Here is a 23,467-nt window from a genome sequence, read left to right on the forward strand (position 1 = left end):
TTAAAAACAGACCAATTGCATTTTAAAGTCTAATTGGTCTTTTTAAAAGTCCATTAGTAAGCCTGGAATTTGTGATTCTTTAAAATCTCACTAACTGACACTACCTTGCTGGGGACCTTATTGCTAAGATTCCAAACAGTATCCAGATGGTTGAAATTAAAATTCACTTTAAAAAATCAAATATTCCACTTAAGCTGCTGTACTGATATTACAGAATCAGATAAAAGTCAAAAGACTGTGTCCAAGAATCCTAAATGTCAGATTTTCATAATCATTACATCCCCTTTGAAAAAGAACCACATGTTCACAGCTGGAATACTTTTGGAGCCTTAAAAAAGAAAAAAAAAAAAAAAAAGATCAGTGTATATGCTCTTTGCTCCTTTCTTCTGGAGTGACAATGGAGGGAAGGAGCAGTCCAAACAGCATTTCTGAAGGGAAGATCAGTTCCACTGTAGCTGAAGAATTTGTCCTAGTGGCCTTCTGCTGAGGAGGTCAGCTGAAGAGCAAAGGTGCCCTCAGTGAAGCCAATGGGGTCACAACCTAACAGAAAGCAGGTTCATCTGTCCTGAAGAACTCTGCCTCAAGAGCCTGCTCACAACACAAGTAGATATTGTACACACTGGGCTGTTTGTAGAAGACCTTGCTGAATTTACAGGGGGAGGAAATTTTAGTGAGCTAAAGTAAAAAGGAACCATGCTTGTGGTTCCAGTAGAGCTAGAGGTTCCTCCACAGGGCTCCTCTAAATGAGTAAGGATCTGGATGAAAAAAAATGGGAGGACCTTCTTCTATTTGATCGGCTGAAGGAATAATTCTTCTCCAAGGACTACTTCCTTGTCACCTCCAATATGAAGACATTAGCAATCAGACCTTGGAGAAGCTGAATCAAGTTACACAGAAAGTAGAGTTGAATCATTCCTTCTTAAAGAAATTACATCTTCCCCAGGAACGTGACCCACTGAAATCTGGCAGACTTTGCATTTGCTTTTCCTGCTCCATATATTAACCTGGCAATCTCATATCTAAGGTAAGAGTAACCATGCTCCATCTAAACAGCATCTTATTGCAAAGAGCAGCAGTACACTCCATGGAGTTTACGGCAATTTTTTTCTATGCAAAGAGAGAAACATCTATCTATCTATCTATCTATCTCTATCTAGATTGATTACTGAGTGTGGACGTGTGGACCCTGACTTATGGGGAAGTATGAGTGGAATAGATAGGAGGGAGGTAGTTGAAAGGGAAAAGTCAGCTGTAATTTTTTGTCTGTTACCCATTTGAAACAAGAAGTCCCTAGGCAGATTTAGCCTGCACTATAATGCAGAGGCTGTCGGGAGAGGCAGGATGACAATATGATTCCTCGCAGGCTGCACGCTTCAAAGCTGTGACGTGAGCATTCCACATGTCTAGCAGAGCGGTGGTGCTGGAGACATATGGAGGTGTCCATCTTCCAGGTGTTTGGAGCAGAAATGGGCATGAGGGAGGCTCTGGTGCAGCTCTTTCAAAGAGTACTACTCATTACCTCTCCCCTCCTTCCCCCACTCCCCTTCTATTACAGTGTTCCAAACTCAGATCCCCAAATTAAAACAGTGGTTTACAGCTTGGTACTGAAGCCTCAGATTGCAGATATTTATTACCAGGACGTGCTCCGAGGGAAGTAAGGATTTGGCAGGACAACTGAAGTCCTCTCTCTCTCATTTCCCTCTCTGTACATGTTCCCTCTCTGTACAGCATGCTGGCTTGCTTCTTGGTTCCCCTTTGGGAGGTGATAAATCTGGGCTTTGCTACCGAGGCTGGGCATCTGGTAAGGGTACCCTTGCTGTTGTTATCCTCCCCTTCACCCTGTCCCAATGTCACTCTGGTGAGATAGGGTTTGGGGGATGGAATCGGGCAGGAGAACCCTCACAGGACTCCTTGTAAAAAAGAAGGAAAACAAGGTCGATGAGACCTTTGCATGACAGCTGGCGGGATTAGCCGCAGCACCGGGCAGGGATGAGCTTTCCAGCTTCATTCCGAGGGGCTGTCCAGCTACAGGTTCCTGCTTGCGGGGAAGAAGCAACCCTTTAATCCCACAGTTTGGCTCCCGCAGCCACCACGTAGCTCTGCTCCAAGATCCCGCCGCCTGGGTGCCTGGCTGGCGGGCTCGCTGCCCGCACGGGCTGAGCAGCACTGTCGTTGCACGGGACACCCCCGAGGGAGGTGGACAAAAACTAAAATGAAAGGAAGGAGAGAGGAAAGAGCTGCTCTACCCCAGGCTCCTTCTAGGCGCTGGGCAGACCGCTGCCTCCCGCCCGCTGGCGGAGAGGGAAAGGGGCTGTGCCCCAGGTGGCAGCACGGGCAGCGCCAGCACCCCGGCGGAGGCAGGCAGCAGCGCGGGCAGGACAAGCAGCCCGGGCAGGGCAGGCAGCGCAGGCAAGGCAGGCAGAGCGGGCAGGGCAGGCAGTGCGGGCAGCGCAAGGCAGCTCGCGCCGCCCGGGGAGGGCTCTAATTCATCACCCCGTTCAGAGGAGAGGATGGGACGCCGCTAAACTCCCCGTTCTCCCTCCTCCCTTCCCCCCTCGCCAGGCAAGCCCCCCCTCTCCTCCCCCCTCCGCTGCTCTTTCTCCCTCCCCAAGCAGTGAGGCTCGGACAGTGCTCAGCTCCAGTGCTTTATTTTGAGATGATCGGCCAAGGTCTTTGCAGATAGATTTTATCTGAAGTTAAATAGCAGGCGCTCGCCGCTCCCTCACCAATAAGTCATTTTTAATAGAGACAAATTGCCCTGGACGCCCCGGAGCGCCGGTGCCGCCGCTCCTGCCCGCGCCCCCCGCCGAAGCGGAGCGGGCAGCCCGGGCAGCTCCCTCCTCCCGTAAGTGTCCTGCTCGGCGGAGCCGGAGCGCGGCCGTGTGCGGAGAAGGGGAGGCGAGAGGGGGGGAGAGCCTGCCAGCCGCCCCTCCGCCCTGACAGTGCCTGCGCCGGATGCACAGTGGCCGCGGGACACCTTGGTGCGGAGCGCGGCGAGGAGATGCGCAGGGGCGGCGGGCAGCGCCGCGGCGCTCAGCCCCTCTAGGCTCGCCCATGGAGCGCCCCGCGGAGCCCCGGCCGCCGTCGGATCCCCCACGCCGTACGTATCCCCGCCGCGGCCCCCTCGCGGCGGCGGGGCTGTCCGCGGGGCGCGGAGGGGGGCTGAGGCTGGGGGTGGGGGTCCGCGCCCATCGGAGCGCCCCGGGATTCGGTCCCGTCCCGGGCCGAGGCGCGGCTAAGGAGCGGCGGAGGGAGGTGGGCACCTGGGGGGGTAGCAGAGCCCGCTCGGGTGTCCCGGAGGCGAAGCGCTTCGCCTCGGCTGTAAGCGCTCGGGAGCATCCGGAGCCCCGGTCCCAGCGCCTCCTGCTCCTTCTCCCCCGCTCCGGCGCCGCTGCGCTCTCCAGAGCGCGGCCGGGGCTCCGCGGCCAACTGGCGGGTGGCTGCCGCCCTGTCCTCGCCTGGGGCACGCAGGCAGGCAGGGCAGGCAGCGCTGGCTGTGGCACCCCCGGGCCGTCCCAGCCCACACCACGGGTCTCTCCCGCCCGGTAAAAGGACTGAGCGCCGGGGAGCGCTGCCTACAGGCGCTCTGCAGCCAGCCCGGACCGTGCGATCACTTTGCTCTGACGCTGGATTAACTCGATTTTAACCGTTTTTTGTTTCCCCCACCCCCATCCACACACCCCATCTCCTCCTTCTCTCCCGCCCCCCCTTCCCTACACACCTCTCTTCCCCCCTTGTCTCAAGTCTAACCTTGTCTTGTGGTCATGGGGTCTATAATTTCATTTTTGTCTAGGCTGGTGAGAGCTCTGCTTGTTCTGTAAAGTGGATGTCAGGTGGATCTATGTTCTGGAAGGAACAAAGAGGCAGCGAAGGCAGCGCAGGGGAAGTTTGAGCGGCGAGGATGCAGGCTGTGTACTGGTACGCGGTCCTTCTGCTGCAGCCCACCCTCTACCTGGTGAGTGTCCCCGGCCCCTCGCACGGGCCGGGGCGGGGGAACCTCGGCAGGGAGGAGGGCACCAGCCTCGCCGAGAAACAGCAAACTCACGGCAACTGCGGACGCAGCCAGCCCTGCCCCTCCTCCCGGGGTCGGGCCGGGCCCGGGGCAGGGAGGCGCGGGGCTCGGCTGGGACCTGTCGGCGGGACGCGGCGGGGGCAGACCCGTAACTTTTCCTCCGCCGGGAAGGGGCGCGCCACCCGGCCCGGCTTCCCCAGTGCCGCCTCCCGGGCTGGGTCCCCCTGTGCCTGCAGGGGGGCCCGCCCAGGTTGTGGGCTGGAGGCAACTTCTTGCCCTCTGCTCCCTGCTGAGGGTGGCAGCACATTCGGAAGGAGCCCCCCCTTTCATGTGCCACTGCGGTCAGCGCGGCACGGGCGTGCGGCACACGGCGACGGGCACAGCTTAGTGTGCTCCGCGTGAAGTGTCATTGACTTTCGCAACAAATCTCCTTTAAGATTACCGGGGGAACACGAGTAAACAGCGGCGTTATCTCCTTTAACACACACTTCATTCCCTCTACAATCGCAAGTAACAAACCAAGGCGGGCTGCTCCTTTGCAGCCCGCGCCCTCGCTCGCCTACCATGCGTTACGCAGGAGATATCTTGGCGGGGAGGTCGCCCCCATGGCGGCGGGGGTCAGAAAAGCCCGTTTTCCGGGGGCGCTGCCGGGAGAAGCACCCCGGCGCCGTACTGGGGGAGGCGGCGGCTCCGCTTCGGCTCCGCGGCCGCCGGTCCTTGCCTGCGCTGGCGCTACCTCGCCACTTGGAGGCGCTGCGGGGCAGCGCGGCGCGGCGGAGTGCGGAGCAGCCAATCCCGAGCCGGCCCGGGCCGGAACGGGACGGGGCGGGGGGGTGCAGGCGGAGGCGAGATACGCTCCTTCCGCGCCCGCGCAGCGTCCAGCGCGGCCGCGCAGCGCCGGGTCCGCGCCCGTCCCGTCCCACCTGACGTGTGTCCCGCTGGGGGCCCGTGCCCTCGCCGGGCGGTGCCACGTCTGCCGCGGGCGCCTCTCTTCCCCGCGAATTTTATAGCCGGGAGCTGGGGGGGGCTGAGTTGGGGGGTGGAGTGGAGGGAGCGGGGAGAAAAGTGCGAGGCAAATAATCTATCAAAAAGCCGGAGCGAGATCGATACGTCGTGTTAAATTTTAAATGTGTTTGCTGGCAGTTAAACTGCTCTCGACTCATTACAACAACAGTGCTGGATTTATTCTAATGCGCTGCAGTCTGAACAACAAGCGCATTAATTCTCCTTTAATTGTAAACTGGGAGCATTTGAAAACCATTCAGTGTGCAAATTATGCTGATTCAATTACCGTTTAGTTACAGACTTCATTACCTGAATGTTTTTTTGGTGGGGTTTTTTGTTTTGTTTTGTTTTGGGTTTTTTTTGTGTGTTGTTTTTTTTTGGGACTTGGCATTGCAGAGTGAGGAGATGATTTTCCAGTTTCCCTCGAAACAATGCGAAATATGACGAAAAAGACAAAATAGGGAGTAAAAGACAAGCTAGGGGGAGGTGATGCCTTCTTCGGCTGGGCTGTGTCTTCTACCAAAATACTCGGGGGGTATCCAAAGGATTTCCCCTGTCTAACCCACTTCTCCTTTCTAAGTCGATACTTCTACGTTTATGTCAATCTCTCCCCATTCTCTTTATTTCGGGAGTGACTTTGTAAATTTGCATTAGGCCATCGCGTGTAAAGAAACTATTTATTAGCATCGAAGCATGAAGTTTGGATTAAAGCTTTAACACGGTGCCACAAACCAGCACGGCACAGCACTTCGGGGTGCCAACCCCTGTGTACGTGCCACTCTGTGTGTACCAGAGTGGTTTCAATTCGGAATTACATTTTCAGTACCCAACCTGTGAGGAAGGACAAATGAAATGGCACCGCAAAGAGCTTCCCACCGAGTTGATTAAAATAATTCTTTCTGAGAAGGGCTAGTATTATAGGGGAGAGGGACAACAGCCTGTTTCCCCTCCGCCTGAGCTGGGCAGTGTTCAGTTACTCATTTCCAGATGCTTGCTGGCTTGTCATTTCTCTTCACCAAGCAAACCACTGCTCTTTTCTTTTTTATTCATTTTATTTATTTATTTTTCCCACCTATATTCTTCCTAATGAAATTGGGGGGGGGGGGGAGTGCTCCTTCTCTTCTCCCCCCTTTTTAATAGAGTCATATGCTATCCGTCCTTATTGCCACAAATTTATAGCGGTCACGGCCGACCAGAACGGGAAGGAATGTTGCTAGGGTAGATATGGTTCGTCCATAAATATTATGTTTATTAATAAGAATAGTAGTTAGCCTCTGCGAGATGTGTATTTTCTCCTTGTTTCGAGCTGTGCAGTGTATTGAAAATGTTATGTTTGATTTGCAGTGGAAGTGCATTGTCTTTGGCCTAAACGGATAACTTAGTACTTATTTGGCAGAATTAGGAGTTAACCTCTAAAAGCTTGCAGTTATTTTCTTTCTATACATTTAGAGAGCTGCAGAAAGTGTTCAAGCAGCTACACTCGGTCTCACTTACCACGAGACTCCACTTCACCGCTGTTCTTTCAGAAGCATCTTAGTCTTATACTAATGGGTGATGTTTTCTTAACGAACAGGGCTGTGCCGAGGTCAAAATCGTCGTTGAGGAAGCACGTAAATATTAAGAAAGAAAAAGCCTCCCAGAGATAGTAGACTCTTTTAGGTTTGAGCTCTGTCTAAAGACAGCGGGGTTTTACACCATTCCCTTAGTGGAAACCCTCTCGTTTAATTCCTGCTAGTTGCCGGTGGATTTCCAGTCTGACACCACAGGACAATAAAACGCCAGGCTGCTTCTTCCTTTTTTTTTTTTTTTTTTTTTGCTTTTCCTGAGTGGAAGCGACACGCTACAGAAGCGACTAAAAACCCCGCTGATTGCTGGCGAAGACGGCAAGGATCCTAACTAGTTATTTCTCACTAGGACAGGCCAAGCATGGCCCCGAAGAAGGAAGCAGGTCGTTTCCATCCCGGCTGTTAAGGGGACCCTCCTTAGAGCGGAAGGCGGCCGGCGGACAGGGGGCCGGCAACTCCCGGTGCCCACGGGAGCTCGCCCCGTCCTGCCGCCCTCCGGCCCCTGTCTGATCCTGCGCTCCCCTCCGGCCAAGCTAGGGCGTGGGGCTGCAGCGTGCCTTCCGTATTGCGGGATTTCACCCCCCGCATGTCCCTAGGCTCTTCCATCGCGTGCTCTAGGGGTGAACTTCCCGCACTGTTTTCCTGAGATCACACCGGCTTGAAGAGTCTTCGGCATTTTACTTAGGTACTCCTTCCCCGGAGTAGCGGGTACGAGACTAAAACCGGTCGGAGTTTTGCGTTGCATGCTGCTAGGGTAAGGATCCCTCCCTCCCGAGCCTCTCCGCCTTGTTGTCTTTTCCCAGCAAAGTGTTTATTCACCGGTGAGTTTGTAAAATAGGATATACACCAGAGCCGGCTGGCAGAGCAGTTTAACTCTGTGTAGAACTTAAGCAGAGCAAGAGCAAATGGAGGGGTGGTTTTCCTTCCCCGATGAGGGGTGCGAGCAGGCTGTTTCGCTGGGGAAACTGCTCTGCGCGGCGCTTTGCCCGAGCAGGAGAACCGCGGGCGCCCGGCCGGAGCCTTGCTCTGCGGGCCCAGGGCGTCGGTGAGGATCCGGTTCCAGCCCGACAACCACCTCCGGTGCCGGGCTGGGAATTTTAAGGTCTGTTCCACACCGTCCCTGTAGTTTGGAGGCCTTCTGACAGCCGAGCGGAGCTTTCCTGCAAAATGTTGTGAATAAGAGAGGTTTGAAATTGTCCTCAGCGGTGGCACACTTGGCACGGTGTTTGCTGAGGGGGAGGAACGGGGGGTGAAGGGCTCCAGACTTTGTGTACATTTAATTTCGCTCCGTGTCGCACTGTTTGAGGTCATTTCACCCCGGTTAATGAAAGCTATGGGGAACGTGAGGAGGTATCACGTGCCGGCGAAGATAAGTTGATTTTTTATCTTCTTCTTCTTTCTTTTTAAAGATAGTTGCTGCTTGTGTCCTACTTTGTCGTGGGAGGAACAAAACCCTCTGTAGGCAGCGAAGATAAAAGAAAACAAAACAAAAAAACAAAAGAGAAAGAAGGCATTATCCTATCGTAATCATCACCTCCGGTATTTTCTCAGAGGCATTTGATGCTGAAAGCAGTCGGGTACTGCTTTTTTTTTTCCCCAAATAAGCGATTTCTTGCCATTTTCAATTTGACGTCGAAGGCGGGAGTGGGGGGTGGAGGGGGTGGGGGGGGTGGAGGAGTGGTGGTGTTGGGAAGAGAGCGCTTGGCGCGGAGAGGGAGAAGTGGCTTTCTGTGCGGGAGGGTTTAGGCAGCCTTGCGACCATCCCGCTCCCTCTTTCTGGAGGAGTTTGAGAGAGGCTTTCGCGGTGGTGTAGGGGGAGTAATTACTCTTTCGAAAGGCGAGGCACGGGGATGGCAACGGGCTCGGAGCTCCTGTAGGCGAAACAAACTTTTCTGCACTCTAGTTTCTTTTTTGTTTCCTAGTAACTGGAGGATGGTGCATTCTTTTCCGGGCTTCCTTCCTTCTTAACCACCAGGGACCTGTGCGAGGAGTTTAAGAAGGGGTTTCCCGCACAAAAATTTCTTTTTCCTGGTGCTTAGTACACACTATTTTAATTTCTTATATCGCTGGAGAAAGCAGTCTGGAACAGATTTCGTCTTTTGGGGAGGCACCTGAATATAATCCAATATCCCCGCCTCTCTTTGACTAGCCCAATTTTCCAAGTCGGCACCTAGAGGTATCCATTTTAAGCTCTTTAATATTTCCCTGCATCTCTAAACCGCCATTTTAATTAACAAAAGGACAATTTCCCAGCCGTCTTGGAAAGTGTGGTGAAGCAGGTTAAGAAACCAATTGCTCGGAATAGCCAGCACTTGGTTAAAATGAGTGTGTGAGCCATCCTTCCCTCTCTAGGATTGGCTTCTGTTCTCCCGATTAGGTTTGTGTGAAGTTATGCTGTGATTTATCAGATAGTTTAACACCCAGCTCGCTCTTCTTGTAAGTCAGCATTAAACCACCTCCTGGGCGCTTTGTAAATACAGATTTAGCATTTTTTTCATGTAGCAGATTGACATGTTGACGATTCTGTTTTAAGGAATGTGACAATAAAGTGGAAAACCAAAGGCTGGCAAGCACTTCATCAAGGATAAAAAGGTTCTGCTGTAAGGATGTCACTCAATTTATTGTGAAAGTCGAATGAATTACGTTTAATGAAAGTGCTCCCAAGATGAATATTACCAGCAATTTCCTGAGTTGGCTCTGTCAGATTGATATGAGGAAATGCCAACCCGTATCAAAAAAGATCTCCAATCTCAATTACTATGCAAGCTTTCGAAGAGCTCCTTTTTATTGATATGATATATATTGACGGGTTCTCAATGCTGGGAAAACTGCTCTCTGTTCAACAGGACAGCATATTTCCTAGTTTATTGTTTAACCCTACGTGTTTCTGGCTGTTGTCTGAACTTCTGTGAGTGCCCTTCTTTCAGAGGAGTCCCTTTCTGTCACTTAGAGAGACCAAAGTTATGTGTCTGGTAGAGAGCAGGGGCGATGCTCATTGCAGGAAGTTTGTTCAGCCTGGATGGGCAAAGCTGAAGGTCAAGAGAAATAACACGGCTAACACAATGGCGTCGAGTCCCCTCATTTTCTGTGTATTTCTAGGCGACAATCCAGAGCACGGTAATATTTGTTACGACTAGCAATTCCAATATTCCCTCCCTTTCTTCCTCATTCCTCTAGGGCTTCTTTGGGCAAATTAGAAATTCACTAAAACCGCGAAGAGAGAGAAAAGCTCTTTTGTCCCCTCATCTACATAAGAATTGACTTTGTGAGAGGCTTTTCTGTCCCATTTTAACCACTGTGACACCGGTCGTTGTGTAGGAATACAGCTTCTCTTCCCACAATCCATCTTACTGGGCTTGTTTGTGATCAAAGGACGGATTCAGTCAGCTTTCTTCTACCACTTCCCCCTTCTCTTTCAATTTTTCAATCGAAGAAGAGAGAGAGACGGTATTGAAGGACAACCGGGAGGTGCTCAGTACTCTGCTGCAGGACGGGGACATGGGCACCTTCCCAAGTGGAGCTGTGCCCCCTGCGTGGAGCATTAAAGGGAAATCAGAAAGAGCTTGTCCTTATCACATGTCGGGTTAGTTTGGGTTCCCATTTTCCTATTCACTACTGGATGCGCTCCTAAAACTTTCTTCAGTGCACGATTAGTCCACGTGGGGTTTTTTGTGTTTTGGTTTTTTTTTTTTTTCTTTAGTTTTTCTAAAGTGTGTTTTTTCCCCCCCTGTCGGAGATGCTGCCCGTTTCGAGCCGCGGAAGGCCAGTGCAAGCGCTGCTGGGAGAGTGGACAAGGGCTTGCAGACGGGCTGGAACAAGGCTGACTTCGAGGTGCCCCGCTCCGCTCCGCGCTGCTCTGCAGGGCTCCGCGCCTGCCCGGAGCTGGCGCTCCTTATTGGACCGCCGCCGGCAGCGCCGGCCGTGCAGCACCTTGGAGAGGTCCCGAGACGGGGGGGCAGCGGCGCCAGCACCGCGGACAGTGCCCGGCCCTGCTCCTCCCCGGCGGTCACTGTGAGCTGCCGGGGAGCCTGGCGGCCCTCGGGAACCCCTCTGTCACAGGCGCCCTGTCGCGGGCTAGTCAGTGTTTCGGGCCACTACTGCTCAGACCTCGCCCGCAACCCACTCTGGACGTGGGGTTTGGCTTCCTGCGTTACTTTTCCTGAAGGAAGAAGTAGACGGGTTGACCAGCACATCGATTATTTACTGTTGCTGCTGACTGGCTTTCTTTTATAGGCAAAGAAGCTGCTTTATTTTCTGAGGAAAAAACTGACCAGAGGGACAATATGTGAGTCTGTAGGGCAACAGGGATGGGATCTCGGGTAGAATCCTAGCAGGATGAGTCTGGCGATCAGGAACGCTGTTTCCGCATGCTTGTGTTTGTCTCATCCTATCCCAGAATGACAGCATTCTCTCCTTCTGGGGAGAGCCCCAAGACATCCGAGAGCATTGGAGTCAAAACAGCTGTGCAACACAGTTGATACTAAGACATGGGAGCAGGGAGTGATTAATTAATAATGATACTTCCTATCCTGAGGGTCATGGCAGGAGTGGCTCTCAGGCACAGTTGATGTCATTGGTATGGGGTAGTGGTACTTTTGATACACCTGTAAGAGGCAGGCAGATCTTGCTCCCTCCACTTGCCTGTGTCCTGGCATCCAGTTCTCAGGGTATCTCCCAGATCCCTCTTTGCTTTCAAGAAGAAATAATAGCAGGCAAGTGCCTCCATCCCTGTAAATCCCCACGCACTATTGACAGAGCTGTCTTCTAGAGTTCTGCTACCTGAAAAGCACTTGTCAATGAAACACTGACTTTTGGCAAGGCAGGTGTAAGTGGATGACTGATGGAGAGTCCTTCACTAAAGGAATGTGATAGGAATTGACTAGCCTGAGAGGAAAAGTAACCCACAATCCCCACCAACCCTACAGATAAAAGCCATTTATTCCTGATCCATATTCTCCCATGAATATCAGTAGCTACTGTGATGCTTTTTTTCCAGTCCCTTTTGATTACACCATGTCCCGATGCATGGTGCCTGGAAATTGTATTGTCTGCTTCAGAGATACAGCTTTTATCTTCCAAATGCCACCCTCATTAATGTCAGTGTCTCACAGTCCAACTAGTGACAAATGTCTCAGGGACGTTCATCTGCCTTGCACACTACATCCATCTCTCCGGGTGCCTTGTCTTTTACTCTCCAAGGAGTGGTTTAGTAATATTTTCTTTCTTACCCTCTCTGTCTGCTATGAAATAATTTGTCCACTAGCTGGTCTCTGCCCTGTCCATTCACGTGTTGGTTTTGTGTGCCCTCTGAAGTATCACGTCTCTTGTTAATCTGTTTCATCGCTTTGATGACAGGTTGACCAGCACATGGAAAGATAATCTGCTCTTTCCACATCTGCAGATTATGATAGGGAGAAAGTAGGCTTTTTTGCTTACATGATAATGATGATAGTGTCCTATTGTCCTCAAACATCATTTTCTAATACAGACTGGATGCAAAAAACTAAAGAATGAGGAGCCTGGTTGTTTCTTTGTGAGTGTAGCCTTATTATTTCTTATTGCTGAACTTTTGAAAAACTGTGAAGTAAAGTATACCTATGTTATTTCTTTCTATATTTACTTAAACTTGGATGGTAGCTGGACAGGCTCTCTAGGCTCAGCAGACTCAGCAGCAGAGCTGACGGCCAAAACAACACCAGGAAAGAAGTGATCTAGCAGCCTCGGTTCTTGGAAATACCCATAATTAAAATATAATATATATATTAAAATTGTATTGTTTATTTAGAAAAAGAAAGTGAAAAGTCACTTAAAATCTAATCAATACAGTATTCCCAGTTGAAAAACAGGAGACGCTACTTATCTTCCTAGTTAGAACATCTGATACTTTGATCCAGAAATCCCTGGACTCAGTGCTTCTGCCTGATACTACATACTGATGTCAGAATAACATCAGTAACATGATAAATGATTGCTGACTAGCATGTCTTATGTTGTGTTCTCCTCCCTAACTCCCCATGCGTTATCTGGGAGTTAATTTTCAGATGGTGCAGTATTTCAAGGAAAAAGAAAAAAAGAAGACACACTCTAGCCACGTACTGAGAGCACTACTGTAAACCAAAGGCTCCTATACAGCAGATCCTATGGCCTGCTCCTGCAGTGTTATACAAAATAGGATTCCTGTGTAAATCCATGTCTTGTGCAAGGAGGACAGATTCTGTTTCCTGTTGAAGATTATGTAGACCATTTCTATCACTGAGAATTGCTTGCCATTATTCAGATGCCACTTCAAATCGAAAGTGTAATTTGCAGGTCTCAAAAAATTTTAGCTAATGGCATTTCTGTTATGGATAGTTCAGACCACCTCTATCATAATACTTATCTGCACAGTCATTTTTATAAACTATTCTTGATTGAATTTTAGAAAAACAATTCTTCTGCTAGGCTATTTTGTCAAGAAATGTTGTCATAGGCCTTCAGGTGTATAAAACTGCTTATATAAAATGAATGGACTGCTTTTTATATTTACAATTTCATCCATAGCATTTGAGGTCTTGTAAAAGAAGGTATGGACTTAAAATAGGGATAATATAAAACTGTCTCCTGATGGTTGCTGCACTGTCAATAGCAGTATTGTAAAATATTGGTCTATTTAAAATCAGAATGTTAGTGTGTAATTTGACTCTAATTTAGAGTAATTTCTGTTGTCAGTTTATGCAGCTACTCTATTACATACAGAGTTTTTTCTTAATGTTTATGTGGGGAATGCTTTGCGCCTTGAGAGGATTTTGTAAGCAATATTGCTAGGTAAAACATAGCAATAATACTGTAGCTTTATGGGTGACAATTGCTGAGTGAACAGATCTTTAAAGAGCAGGGAAATAAGGAGGAGTACAAACACAGAGATGTGACATAAAAGATGTGCATAATAAATAGTACATCAAAACCTTCATCATTAGAAAAGATGGGCTCCATCCTGCTGCCTTCATCTGTAATGGATATTACTTTAACAAGGCCCACAATTTTTTATTCCTACTTATTTGTTCTCCCTGCTTCCACAAGCAATCCCATTTGCCTAATTGACTTGCTTGTAGTAGATGGTAGCTTAGAACATGTTGGAAACAGAGGTGCAAGAGTACGACCCTTTAGTTACACTGCTTTCTAATATCTGAAATATGAAACATTGGGATTTTGAGTAATTACTTGCACAAAGGATATTCTTAACTTCAGCAGAGCTGCTTCTGTGAGCAGTCACTTGGAGCGAGGAAGGAACATAGTCTGACCCTTGATAAGACAGTGGTCTGTGTGAATCATCTGTGTCTTCAGCTTTCTTTTGCTGAATCAAATGGTATTACCTCTTGCTGTTTACCTCCTTCCTCTGTGAGCAGCTCTGCTGCCTCTATTAGCATTAGTCACTGCAATAAGATACTATCCCATAGAATTATAGATACATCAGTTTGTGTTTGCACCTTAAATGCACAGAATATTTGCTAGCTAGAGCTGAGTGTGAGCCTTAGAAAAGTTATTAGGTGGATTAGCAGATTTTAATGATATGGTTCAGTATTTCAGTGTAATGCAACCCAAATGAATATGGAAATGTGTAACTAAGTACATTGGAGGAGGTGCAAGTGCTGCTTTTATTCTTCGCGATTTATAGAATATTCTGAAATTGTGGGGTCGTAGCAGACACTTCAGAGTAGATGCCAATGATTTGTAACTACTTTTTTGAAACAAAACAAGCTTAACTGAAGTCAAGATATTTGCCCATGTACACTTCATTGCTTTGCTGAACTAGGACCGTAAGAAAGTGAATACAGTATGGTTTTTGCATTTCTGGTTTTAAGATATAAAATTTTCTTCTTCCATGCCAGAAAAGATCACACATCTGTATCTTTATAAATGTTACAAAGTAATAGTTTTGCCAAGAACTTGCTGAATTTACCTCTGGGCTACTTAAAATCTATTACAGTATTATGCTTATAAAGAAGCACCTGCTACCCTGTACCCTAAATGTACTTTCTTCATTATAGTTGGATAATAATTAATTGTATAATAAAAATTATCCATTAATTTATTTTTTTTTTTTTTGTTCTGAATCTTTGTGATCGTAATTTGTGACATTCTGGCTACTGAGTCAGCTTCTGAAGAAATAGTCTGTGAAATGTCATTATCTTTGAAATGAAACTAAAGTTTATTTTTTCAAATAGATTTCTTTTTGTAGATGTATTTTTAAAGTATCAGGCACCACCAGAATTACAAAGAGATGCAAATGGTGGCATATCTGAGAAAGCCATGTGTGGCCTGTGTGCAGTATGATATCTGTGCTCTTCATTTGCAGTCTAACTGCTACCGATGTACATTTTTTGCAGACCACTGCAGATCTTTTATCTTACAGAAGAAAAATGTACCTGAATGGTGACCGTGTAAGGCAAAAAAACCCCACCTTTGTTTATTCGTACAGAAGAAACTTGCATGTTGATTCAAGACCATTCAGACTCAAGAACTTTGCCATTGATTTCTCTGGTCGTAAAATGGTACCCTTAGCTTGATAAATACTTCCACTTTTATAAGGAGGTTGGGAATGCTATTTCATTACATTTTAGCTTGAGTTGCTTTGCGTGAATTGCCTATTCATAGGTAGCACTGGAAGAAAGAAGTAAGCATTTCTAATAAATGTGAAAGAATATGTACGTACGGCTATGTGGTGTTCATAGCCTTTGGTCTGAGCAACTCCTATGAAGTTAAAAAGAACTGAGTGGGCTCTATATGCTTTCATTTCTAACATTTTTTTTTTTTTTTGTCATTGTGGTTTGCTTCAGTATATTTACCCAGAAGAATGTTGTCCTGCCTTTAGTCTGCCATGAGACCCTTCCTTTAGATCCAAGTCCTTTTGTTGTCTGGCAGAATGGCTCAATGGCTGCAGTACTCCTTCACCTAGAGTAATGACTACATGAATTGTCCCTGAAGTTTTATGTTTCGTTTTATCCAAGTGGCACAGTGTTAGTGCCAGTCATATATGTCTGGCAAAAAAAGAGAATCTGTGCTGCCTGATGGTTATAGGCGGATGATTTGCTTTAGCTCAACAGGTGGAGCTGTGACTTTGCTAGCCTGTCGATTCAGACTAAAATTCAGCTAGCTGGGCAGGTCCCTGACTCAATTTTGCTTGTGTGTTTTACATTCCCTAAATTTGCACCTACTTTTCCATTGCATATGGAAAGCTTTTAACCTCCTGACCAGGTGTAAAACACTTCATGTAATGAGAGGCATATGTGCTCATGTGTTCATAGGAAAAGTTGTTCATTGGTGGGAATGTAATCATTCCAGGGCTGCTATGGAACCTATTTTCTACCCCAGCTTTGCAAATTAATGGAGAAATATAGACTGAGTCTAAGACAGTATTTCCACATAGTGCTCTTTAAGTATGGTCCACCTTGCATGACCGATATAAGATTAATCCCCGAATTCTAGGAATTTTCTGTCCCCTGCCTTTTTGTCAGACCTCAAAGGCTGTAGAAATGTTTGGAATAATTCTCTCTTCAGCATGCTTAGAAAAGGCTAATTACACTGAATTTATGTTAATAACTTCGGTAAAAATAGCAAACTCATTGCTTGTAAATCCTGTAATTCTCATTTCATAGATTACCTGCAACTCCTATGGGCCATGGTCCTTGTTGCCCCTTCTTTTCTTGATTTAGCTGCAACTGATCATATGGTGGCTGGATTAACAGAGGAAGGATCTGTGTTGGAATAACTATCACAGAAAAACAGGGGAGTGGCTTGAAATAAGTTGGATTAATAGCATGAGGATCCACCTATAAAAGTTCTTGCTCCTCAGAAGCTTTCAATTCTCCTGTATTCTCATATTTTTATATTAATTTTTCAACAGGCACCTGTGTAAAATTATTTTGTCTGATGAATGTTTATAGAAGGATTGTTTCTATATAGATTTGTGCCTTCCTTGGTAAGTCAGAGCTTCAAACATAATACTAAATGTTCACTAATCACATCGTAAGTGTTCCTGATACTACACTTAGAATGACAAAGTCAACTAGAGGAACAAAGACAGTACTAACTGAAGATTTAAAGTCACACCGTCTCCAGTAAAGAAATAATCATGATTAGATGAAGCAAAGAGCTCCTAAACAAATTCCAGAGTAAAATATGCTTAAAACATTCACTGGATGCATATGAATAAAAAAAGCAGAAGTCAGAATGGGAGAGGATATTTCATGAGCAGAAATGTAGGATAAATTAATCAAATTGTTTGCTATTAATATTGTGACCAGCTACAGTCAGATTCTAACAAATATGCCCACTGGAAATGGAAAATCTACCCAACTGAAATTAAATTGATAAATTTATCCTAGTTTCCAATGCCTTCTGAGCATGTATTTAGGAAACAAAAGCTGTCCTAAAGATAGCCTGACTGAAAATGGGCTCAACTACTTTTCTTAGTCGAGATAGTTCTCTTTGACAATGGGAGTAATTTTCAGGTTACTTAAGCTGTTAAATGTGTCACTACTTCGGTAGAAAATTCTCAGCAGAAATATAAGCATAAAAGTAACCTCCAATGGTAATAAAAATAAACTTGAGTTTATGTTCTTTTGTTTGTTTTCAAGATAAGTAAACATGATATGGGAGCTAACTTTTCTTTTTTTTTTTTAAATCACATGTTTTGACCTGTTTAGTAGCTAAAGAATGTTTTCTATGATTACTTCTACTTTTGCTAGAGGACTCACTGGGAATGGCAGAGAATGCATGTTGTTAGCTCTCATGCATGATGAAACAGGAGGTTCATCTTCAAAAAACCTGTTTGTCCTAAATTATGAATGAGTCACTGAAGTTGCATAGAAATAAGTACAGTAATCAAAAGGCAATCCCAGCACAAATTCCTTCTTAGAAATCAAAACAAAATCTCAAAGAAAATAGAAACTGAATAAAGACTCATTCTGTCCCAATTGCTTTGCTTTCACAGTCTTTTCTCCTTCAATGTCTTACTTCTATAAGAGTCTGTCCCTTCTAAGCCTAGACCTCTATTTCATTCTTGGTTATTTAAGAATCATTTACACAGCATCTGGCATTATTAATGACTGAGTCAGTGTTATCCAAATCCTAAGACTTCAGTCACAAGCTTGCTTCAAGGTGGTACTCTTCACTTAGGGTTGTTTGTTTCTTTTTTTCCCTTGTACAGTATTACTGCCATTGAGCACAGTAAAGAAACTTTGCAAATGTCCAATGAAATGACTGCGCAGAAAGTTTCTCTTACATGCAATATTCTTTAGTCTTCATCTTTGTTGTCTTGTATCACAGCTTCTAGCTTTAATTGGTTAACTACTCCATATTCAATTACTTCATATACTTCATATGCTTCATATATGAGGTAATTACCTCATATCAACCATGCTCTCAAGCTCTGACTTTCTTCAGTGTGGTGATTTCAGTTCACGACAGACTGTATATCATCTTGGGACATTTTTCAGTGTCCTCACTGTATAGTACATTTTCCATGGCTGATATAAGTCAGAACATAGAAATCTTGTTTTGATCATCTTAAGCTCAGCTGTCAGCTTCAGTCACACATTCGAGCATCTTATTAGTCAGTTGTAGAAGCTAACAACATGCAGCTAAGCTCTGATCCCCGATAAATGTCTGGACCTCACATTCAGCTATCATAACAGAATTAGTATCAGCTGCGATAGTTAGACTTTGGGTTGTTTTTGAGCTTAAATGCCACCACTGCAGCCTAAAATAGCATAACATCTCTACTAATCATGCCCTTGATTCACAGAGGCACATGAAAGCGAAAGAAAGGCAGGGCAGAGCTGACTACTAGGAAGTAGTTCCAGCTGGGTCTGTAACACCCTAGACTTACAAAAGAGGTGGTAGGGTCATAGGCCTGTTTCATTCTCTATTTCATTTGTCTCCCATCAATATTTTTTTCATTAGACCAGGGGCTGAAGCCCTTGGTATGAATTTAAGAGGTTTAATTTTTTTCTCTGCTTCAGGGCCGTGAACCCAAAACTCATACTTCTGAGGTAATTGCTTTAACTACTGTCTAGTGGAGTAGCAGGGGGAATTTTCTTGGTTTTGCTTGTTTGTTTTATATCGCTCAGTTTAATGCACTCAGGTAATCCTTCACCCAGGAAACAGGGTCTCCTTATAGGTAAGCTCTGAGGCATTTGTGGTTTTGAGTCTTTCTCTCTTGCTTTTTGGACCTATGTATATGAGTTCATCCATAGTAGAAGCACTTAAGGTTTTGAGAGCCCTTATCAGAAAAAAAACTTTATTATGATGTGAAAGCAATTCTTAAACCAGAAAGTTAAAATTATGTTGCCTTGCCATCTCTACCCACTGGGCATATTAGCAAGAGTAAAATAAGATGCCTAATTCCAGGAGCAATTTACGCGTCAGAAATGTCAGAAAGTGTTAAAAGTAATTCCTTGTCTTCCTTTGGTTGCTTAGTTTGGATAGTTTAGTAGTTTCTGTGAATTATGCTTTCAAAAAATTTCTACCAGGAGGGATATGTGGGTATCTAATTCCAGGTTGCAAACTCTAACAGGTCCTTGGGACAAAGAGAGTGCGTATTTCATTATAGTAATTATAGGAACATTCTGGATCTAGCCTGGAGGGTCTTCCAAAACTGCTAATATTAAGCATAAACAGTCTTTTGCTTTCCTATTTTTAATCTGCTTGGTGGACGTCCTTTATTTTCACTTGGATTCAAGTCCAATTCCTGTCCTTACATTTAAAAAAACCCCTGCCAGTCTGTCATAGCACAGTTAATGAATTACTTCTAAGAAGCAGTTTATGTGCTTAAGATCCTGAAGGCTTTTACTTTTACTTGAGAGCAATACTTATGGTTAGCTGTGGGTGTATATCGTTAGCTTGAAACAAGTTACCAATTTGCAGGCCACTACCTTCACATCCATTATTTTTAAGCTTATAATTGGATTTGTTTAATGATTTGTATCTATCACTCCCCATAAAAATCCATCAACTGACTACTGCATGCTCTCTTTGTCTAGCTGCCTCTTCATCCTCAGTGCACCAGCAGAGACTGGCAGTAAAAGGAGAGGAGAAGTTGGCTCCAGCATTTTACTTTATTGGTTTAGGACATCAGGGATGTTCTAGCTTGGTATGTCTAGCTCTATGGGCCGAAGAAAGCAAATTCTGTTTTGCAGAGCTGAAACATGTATGGTTATTTCAGGCAAGTAGCTCTGAGAGTTGAAGCATGCAAAGAATATTAGTGATTTTTAGCTGTAAAAGCTGAGGTGCTGTTAGGAAAAAGTAGTTAAGATTTGAGATTAAAACCACCCAACAAACTAGACTGGCTTTGAATGGGCAGTTCAGGAATTGTAAAAATTATATACCTGACAAAAAGGCTGTGCCGTACCATATTTCAAAGGTTTTTTTTTTTCTCCAAAAAGGCAACATTAGGACTCCTCAAAGAAGAACTGTTTTTTCCAAAGCAAGGTATATTTTCCTGTAATCTTGTTCTCTAAACCATTTCGTGTTAAACTTTCCACAAAGGCTAAACAAATATTGAGGCAGATACCTTGCAGGGAGAATTTTACTCCAAGTGGTTAGAGTTCAACAAACTCACAAGCAACTAGAAAAAGGGTCTTATTATGGGAAGTTTCAGGCAACCTTAATGATAGCCATTGCTACCAGAATAATCTATAATTTATAGACAGATGTTCCCTCCTAGGTGTTCTTTGTGACAGTACTTTCCAAAATGGTGTTATCCTATAAATACCTTTTGTGATTTCTTTTTTTTTTCTTTTTCTTAAATGTTGTACTTCAGAGAAGCTTGAAGTGTTAAATAAAATGGTTTGAAGAATGCAGTTACTGCTATTTATAATTTCTCTATAACACTGCCTACTGTATAGTGGTTGTAGACCAGTGTTCAAGTAATAACTTTTTCATCATGAGGTGCTTAGAAGGGGCAGAGAAAATGCTGAGATATAATGGATAGATTTTGTTTTATTTTATTTTTGAGAGTGGCAGATAACCACATTTGGTATGCATAGAATGAAAAAAGGCTGTTCTTTAAATACTTGAAAACACAGATTATATAAAATTATGCATAGCTTTAATGATTTTCTAAATATACTGTTCTAGAATTCTAGACATTATAGTTCTGTTGGTCTAGAAGAGTGCAATACATTTCTTTTCAAATCAGGCTTTTTCACTCTGCCATCTCTTCATGGGTAGGTCTTTTTAATCTGTATAGTTGAAACACATAGTTTGTTATAGCACCTCAAACATAATTAGTGATTAGTTTGTGCAGAAACAGCTAACGGGAAAAAATAAATGGTGTCTCATTATTTCTTATTTCTCTATCTTAAAGAGATTTTTCAACTGGTAAATGAAAATAGATCACCAGATCTGTGTGAAATGTACTGGTAGCATGATTAAGAAAGTCTTGCTTCATTTCAGGCTACACGTGACCTTGGGAGAGCTCAGTTATGCTTTGGGACAGAAAAATTTAATGTTTTGTTTTGTAGTGGTACCATTTTTCACCTTTACGTGGATTTAAAAATGTAAAGAAAATTGCTTTCTGTCAACGGTATATGTGAAGGTCGCAGTCATATTCACCACAAGAATTCAAACTGCCATTTGACCCATCATTGGTTCAGTAGATAACAATGCATTCTATTCACTTCCAGTAATCTAATTTGTAAGCATTTATAGCCCAATATTTTATGCCTAGTTGCTAAAAAGCAAGAAATCAGCCTTTAAGCACTTCATTGCAGATTTATTTACAGAATAACTGTGTATCAAGTAGAGAAGCTTTTTAGAATGCCAGGACATCTTGTATTACAGTATTACTTGCAAAAATGGCAAGACTGAGTACAATAAAAGATTGGAGGAATGACTAGAAATAGATTTCAAGGGTCCTCTGATCATTTTACTTTTAAATTCTATGTATTTATCTCAAACAATTCTCCCAGATCAATTTTGTGGCAGCTTAAACCATGACAGTCATAAATAGTATTTTTCTAAAATTGAAAAAAAAAACCAAAACCCCAGAACTCCCCAAACAAAAAGCCACTGTGCCTGATATTTTGAGGTGGAGATGGATTAAACCAGTTTTAATTTAGATGATGTGCTATAAATGGGATTTTTCTAGTTTTGGCAAAGAAAGGCCTGGAAATAAGTGTGAAGTTTGTTTGCCACAATGCACACTTCCTAAGTGCCAGCAGATTTCTCTCTGAATATCTGGAACATTTGCTGGCCAGAGCTTCAGCCGGTATTAAGTCCGGATGGTTCTTTGATCTGGCCATATGTGACTACACATACCTTCTGCTGTTGCTTCCTCTCTTGGCTAGCAGAACAATTGCTCTGAAAGTGTGTAAGTTGTCATGCTTTGAGACAAACCTTAAATGTGAAATGCTAGCATGAGATTTTCCTACCTGCAACTAATTCTGCATTTGCTCAGTACAAAGAATAGATATTGCTTTCACTGGAATGTGAACAATATCTTTATTCTTAAATATTTTTGTGCTGAAGAAGTATTTAGAGCTTCATTAGAAACAACTGATACTGGCCATTGATATGGTAGACAGGTAGAATCAGGACACTAGATTAGGTAAACTGACTTGGCCATTACTGAATACATGTTACCTAAGATTATCTCCACTTATTTGAGAATAACTGGTGAAAGCTAACCACTGTTAGACTACAAATGATTTTTGGCAACAGAGTTGTGATGGAAAACACTTTTCAAAGTCCCCCCAGATATTCATGGATATCTAACAAGATCTGACTTGTAGTATTAAGCGAAGACACTGTGGACTAAATTTTACAAAAATATCAAGTCTTCTGTGGGATTTTGTACAGCTTATTTTAGGAACAGAAGGAGTTATCACTATGGCTGGTAGTGGGGAATTTGGCACTTCTCATAAAAGAGACATCAGTAAAGAGTTACTGTAGAGAATGTACTTGTGGCTCTTTCTTAAAATGCAGCTGCATAGCCAGATGCAGACAACCTTTTGCTTGATTAGCCTATCTTTTGAACTTGGGGGATAGGAAACATCCGTAATCCTGAACATATGTAGTTGAGTTAGGAGTGACAGTATTTGAGCAAAGAAGTCCTGCTTCTTAGGTGGACTAATAGTATAGGTGTAACTGTACACAAATGTAAATAGCTTTAGTTTGGAAATTGCTTACATGCAGGCAAAGTAATGTACTGTATTTGACCACACAGATACATTCTTCGTGAGTTCTGTCCTGAACCTCAGCATAAATGAATAAGATTAATATTGTATCTGAGACACAGGAGTAGAAGATCCTTCTTCCTGAAGTTGTTTCATTCTTCCTCTTCTCAACTACTTTTGTTGATTGCTTACAAAGGTATTTCTAGGTTCAATAAGAAATGTAAGGGCAGTGTTTATTTGTAGTATTCACAGTAAATCTTGGCTTGAAGGAAAACATATGAAAGCAAGCTTATAAGTCTAAAGGAAATTGTTCTTGTGTTTATTAACCAAGAGGGAATATTTTTCAGAATGGATGTGTTTAAATGGAATCTCATGTTAAGCTCAATGAGATCTAAGAATATGCTGACTATAACCAAAATTACTACATGGTTTGGAGAAGTAAAACTTGTTTTAATTTTTTTTTCTTTTGCCTTTTTTTTAAGTCACACTTTGAGGAAAAGCACAGGCAGAAAAGAACCCTAAGGGTTATGAATTGTACTCAAAACATTATAAAAAGCAGTAAATGTGGGAAGAAAAGTCTAGTAGTTACCTATGCTAGACATAGTCTGATCTAAAGACCATTAACGAAATAACTGGGCACTTTTCCCACTATATCTAGACAAGTCGAACAAAGTCTACCACCCAAAGATTTCAGAGCTTCGTAAAAAATAAAAAAGCACTCCTCCCCT

The 23,467-nt window shown here is 44.4% G+C and overlaps 1 protein-coding gene across 4 annotated transcripts in view; it reads left to right on the forward strand.

Moving 5' to 3' along the window:
* Positions 1–2,412: 2,412 nt before the first annotated feature.
* NXPH1 (neurexophilin 1) overlaps positions 2,413–23,467 on the forward strand; it is a 141,553-nt gene continuing 120,498 nt past the window's right edge. The window contains exons 1-2 of one of the 4 annotated variants that reach the window (XM_030505367.1): positions 2,413–3,100; positions 3,794–3,955. In XM_030505367.1, coding sequence (XP_030361227.1) covers positions 3,902–3,955 — 54 coding nt within the window. In that variant the 5' untranslated portion in view covers positions 2,413–3,100; positions 3,794–3,901. Of the gene's footprint in view, positions 3,101–3,238; positions 3,256–3,305; positions 3,322–3,793; positions 3,956–23,467 lie in introns of those variants that run through there. The other 3 variants (XM_030505373.1, XM_030505382.1, XM_030505391.1) reach the window with 3 other exon arrangements.

The sequence above is a fragment of the Strigops habroptila genome, chromosome 1, assembly GCF_004027225.2.
Source record: "Strigops habroptila isolate Jane chromosome 1, bStrHab1.2.pri, whole genome shotgun sequence".
NCBI lineage: Eukaryota > Metazoa > Chordata > Aves > Psittaciformes > Psittacidae > Strigops > Strigops habroptila.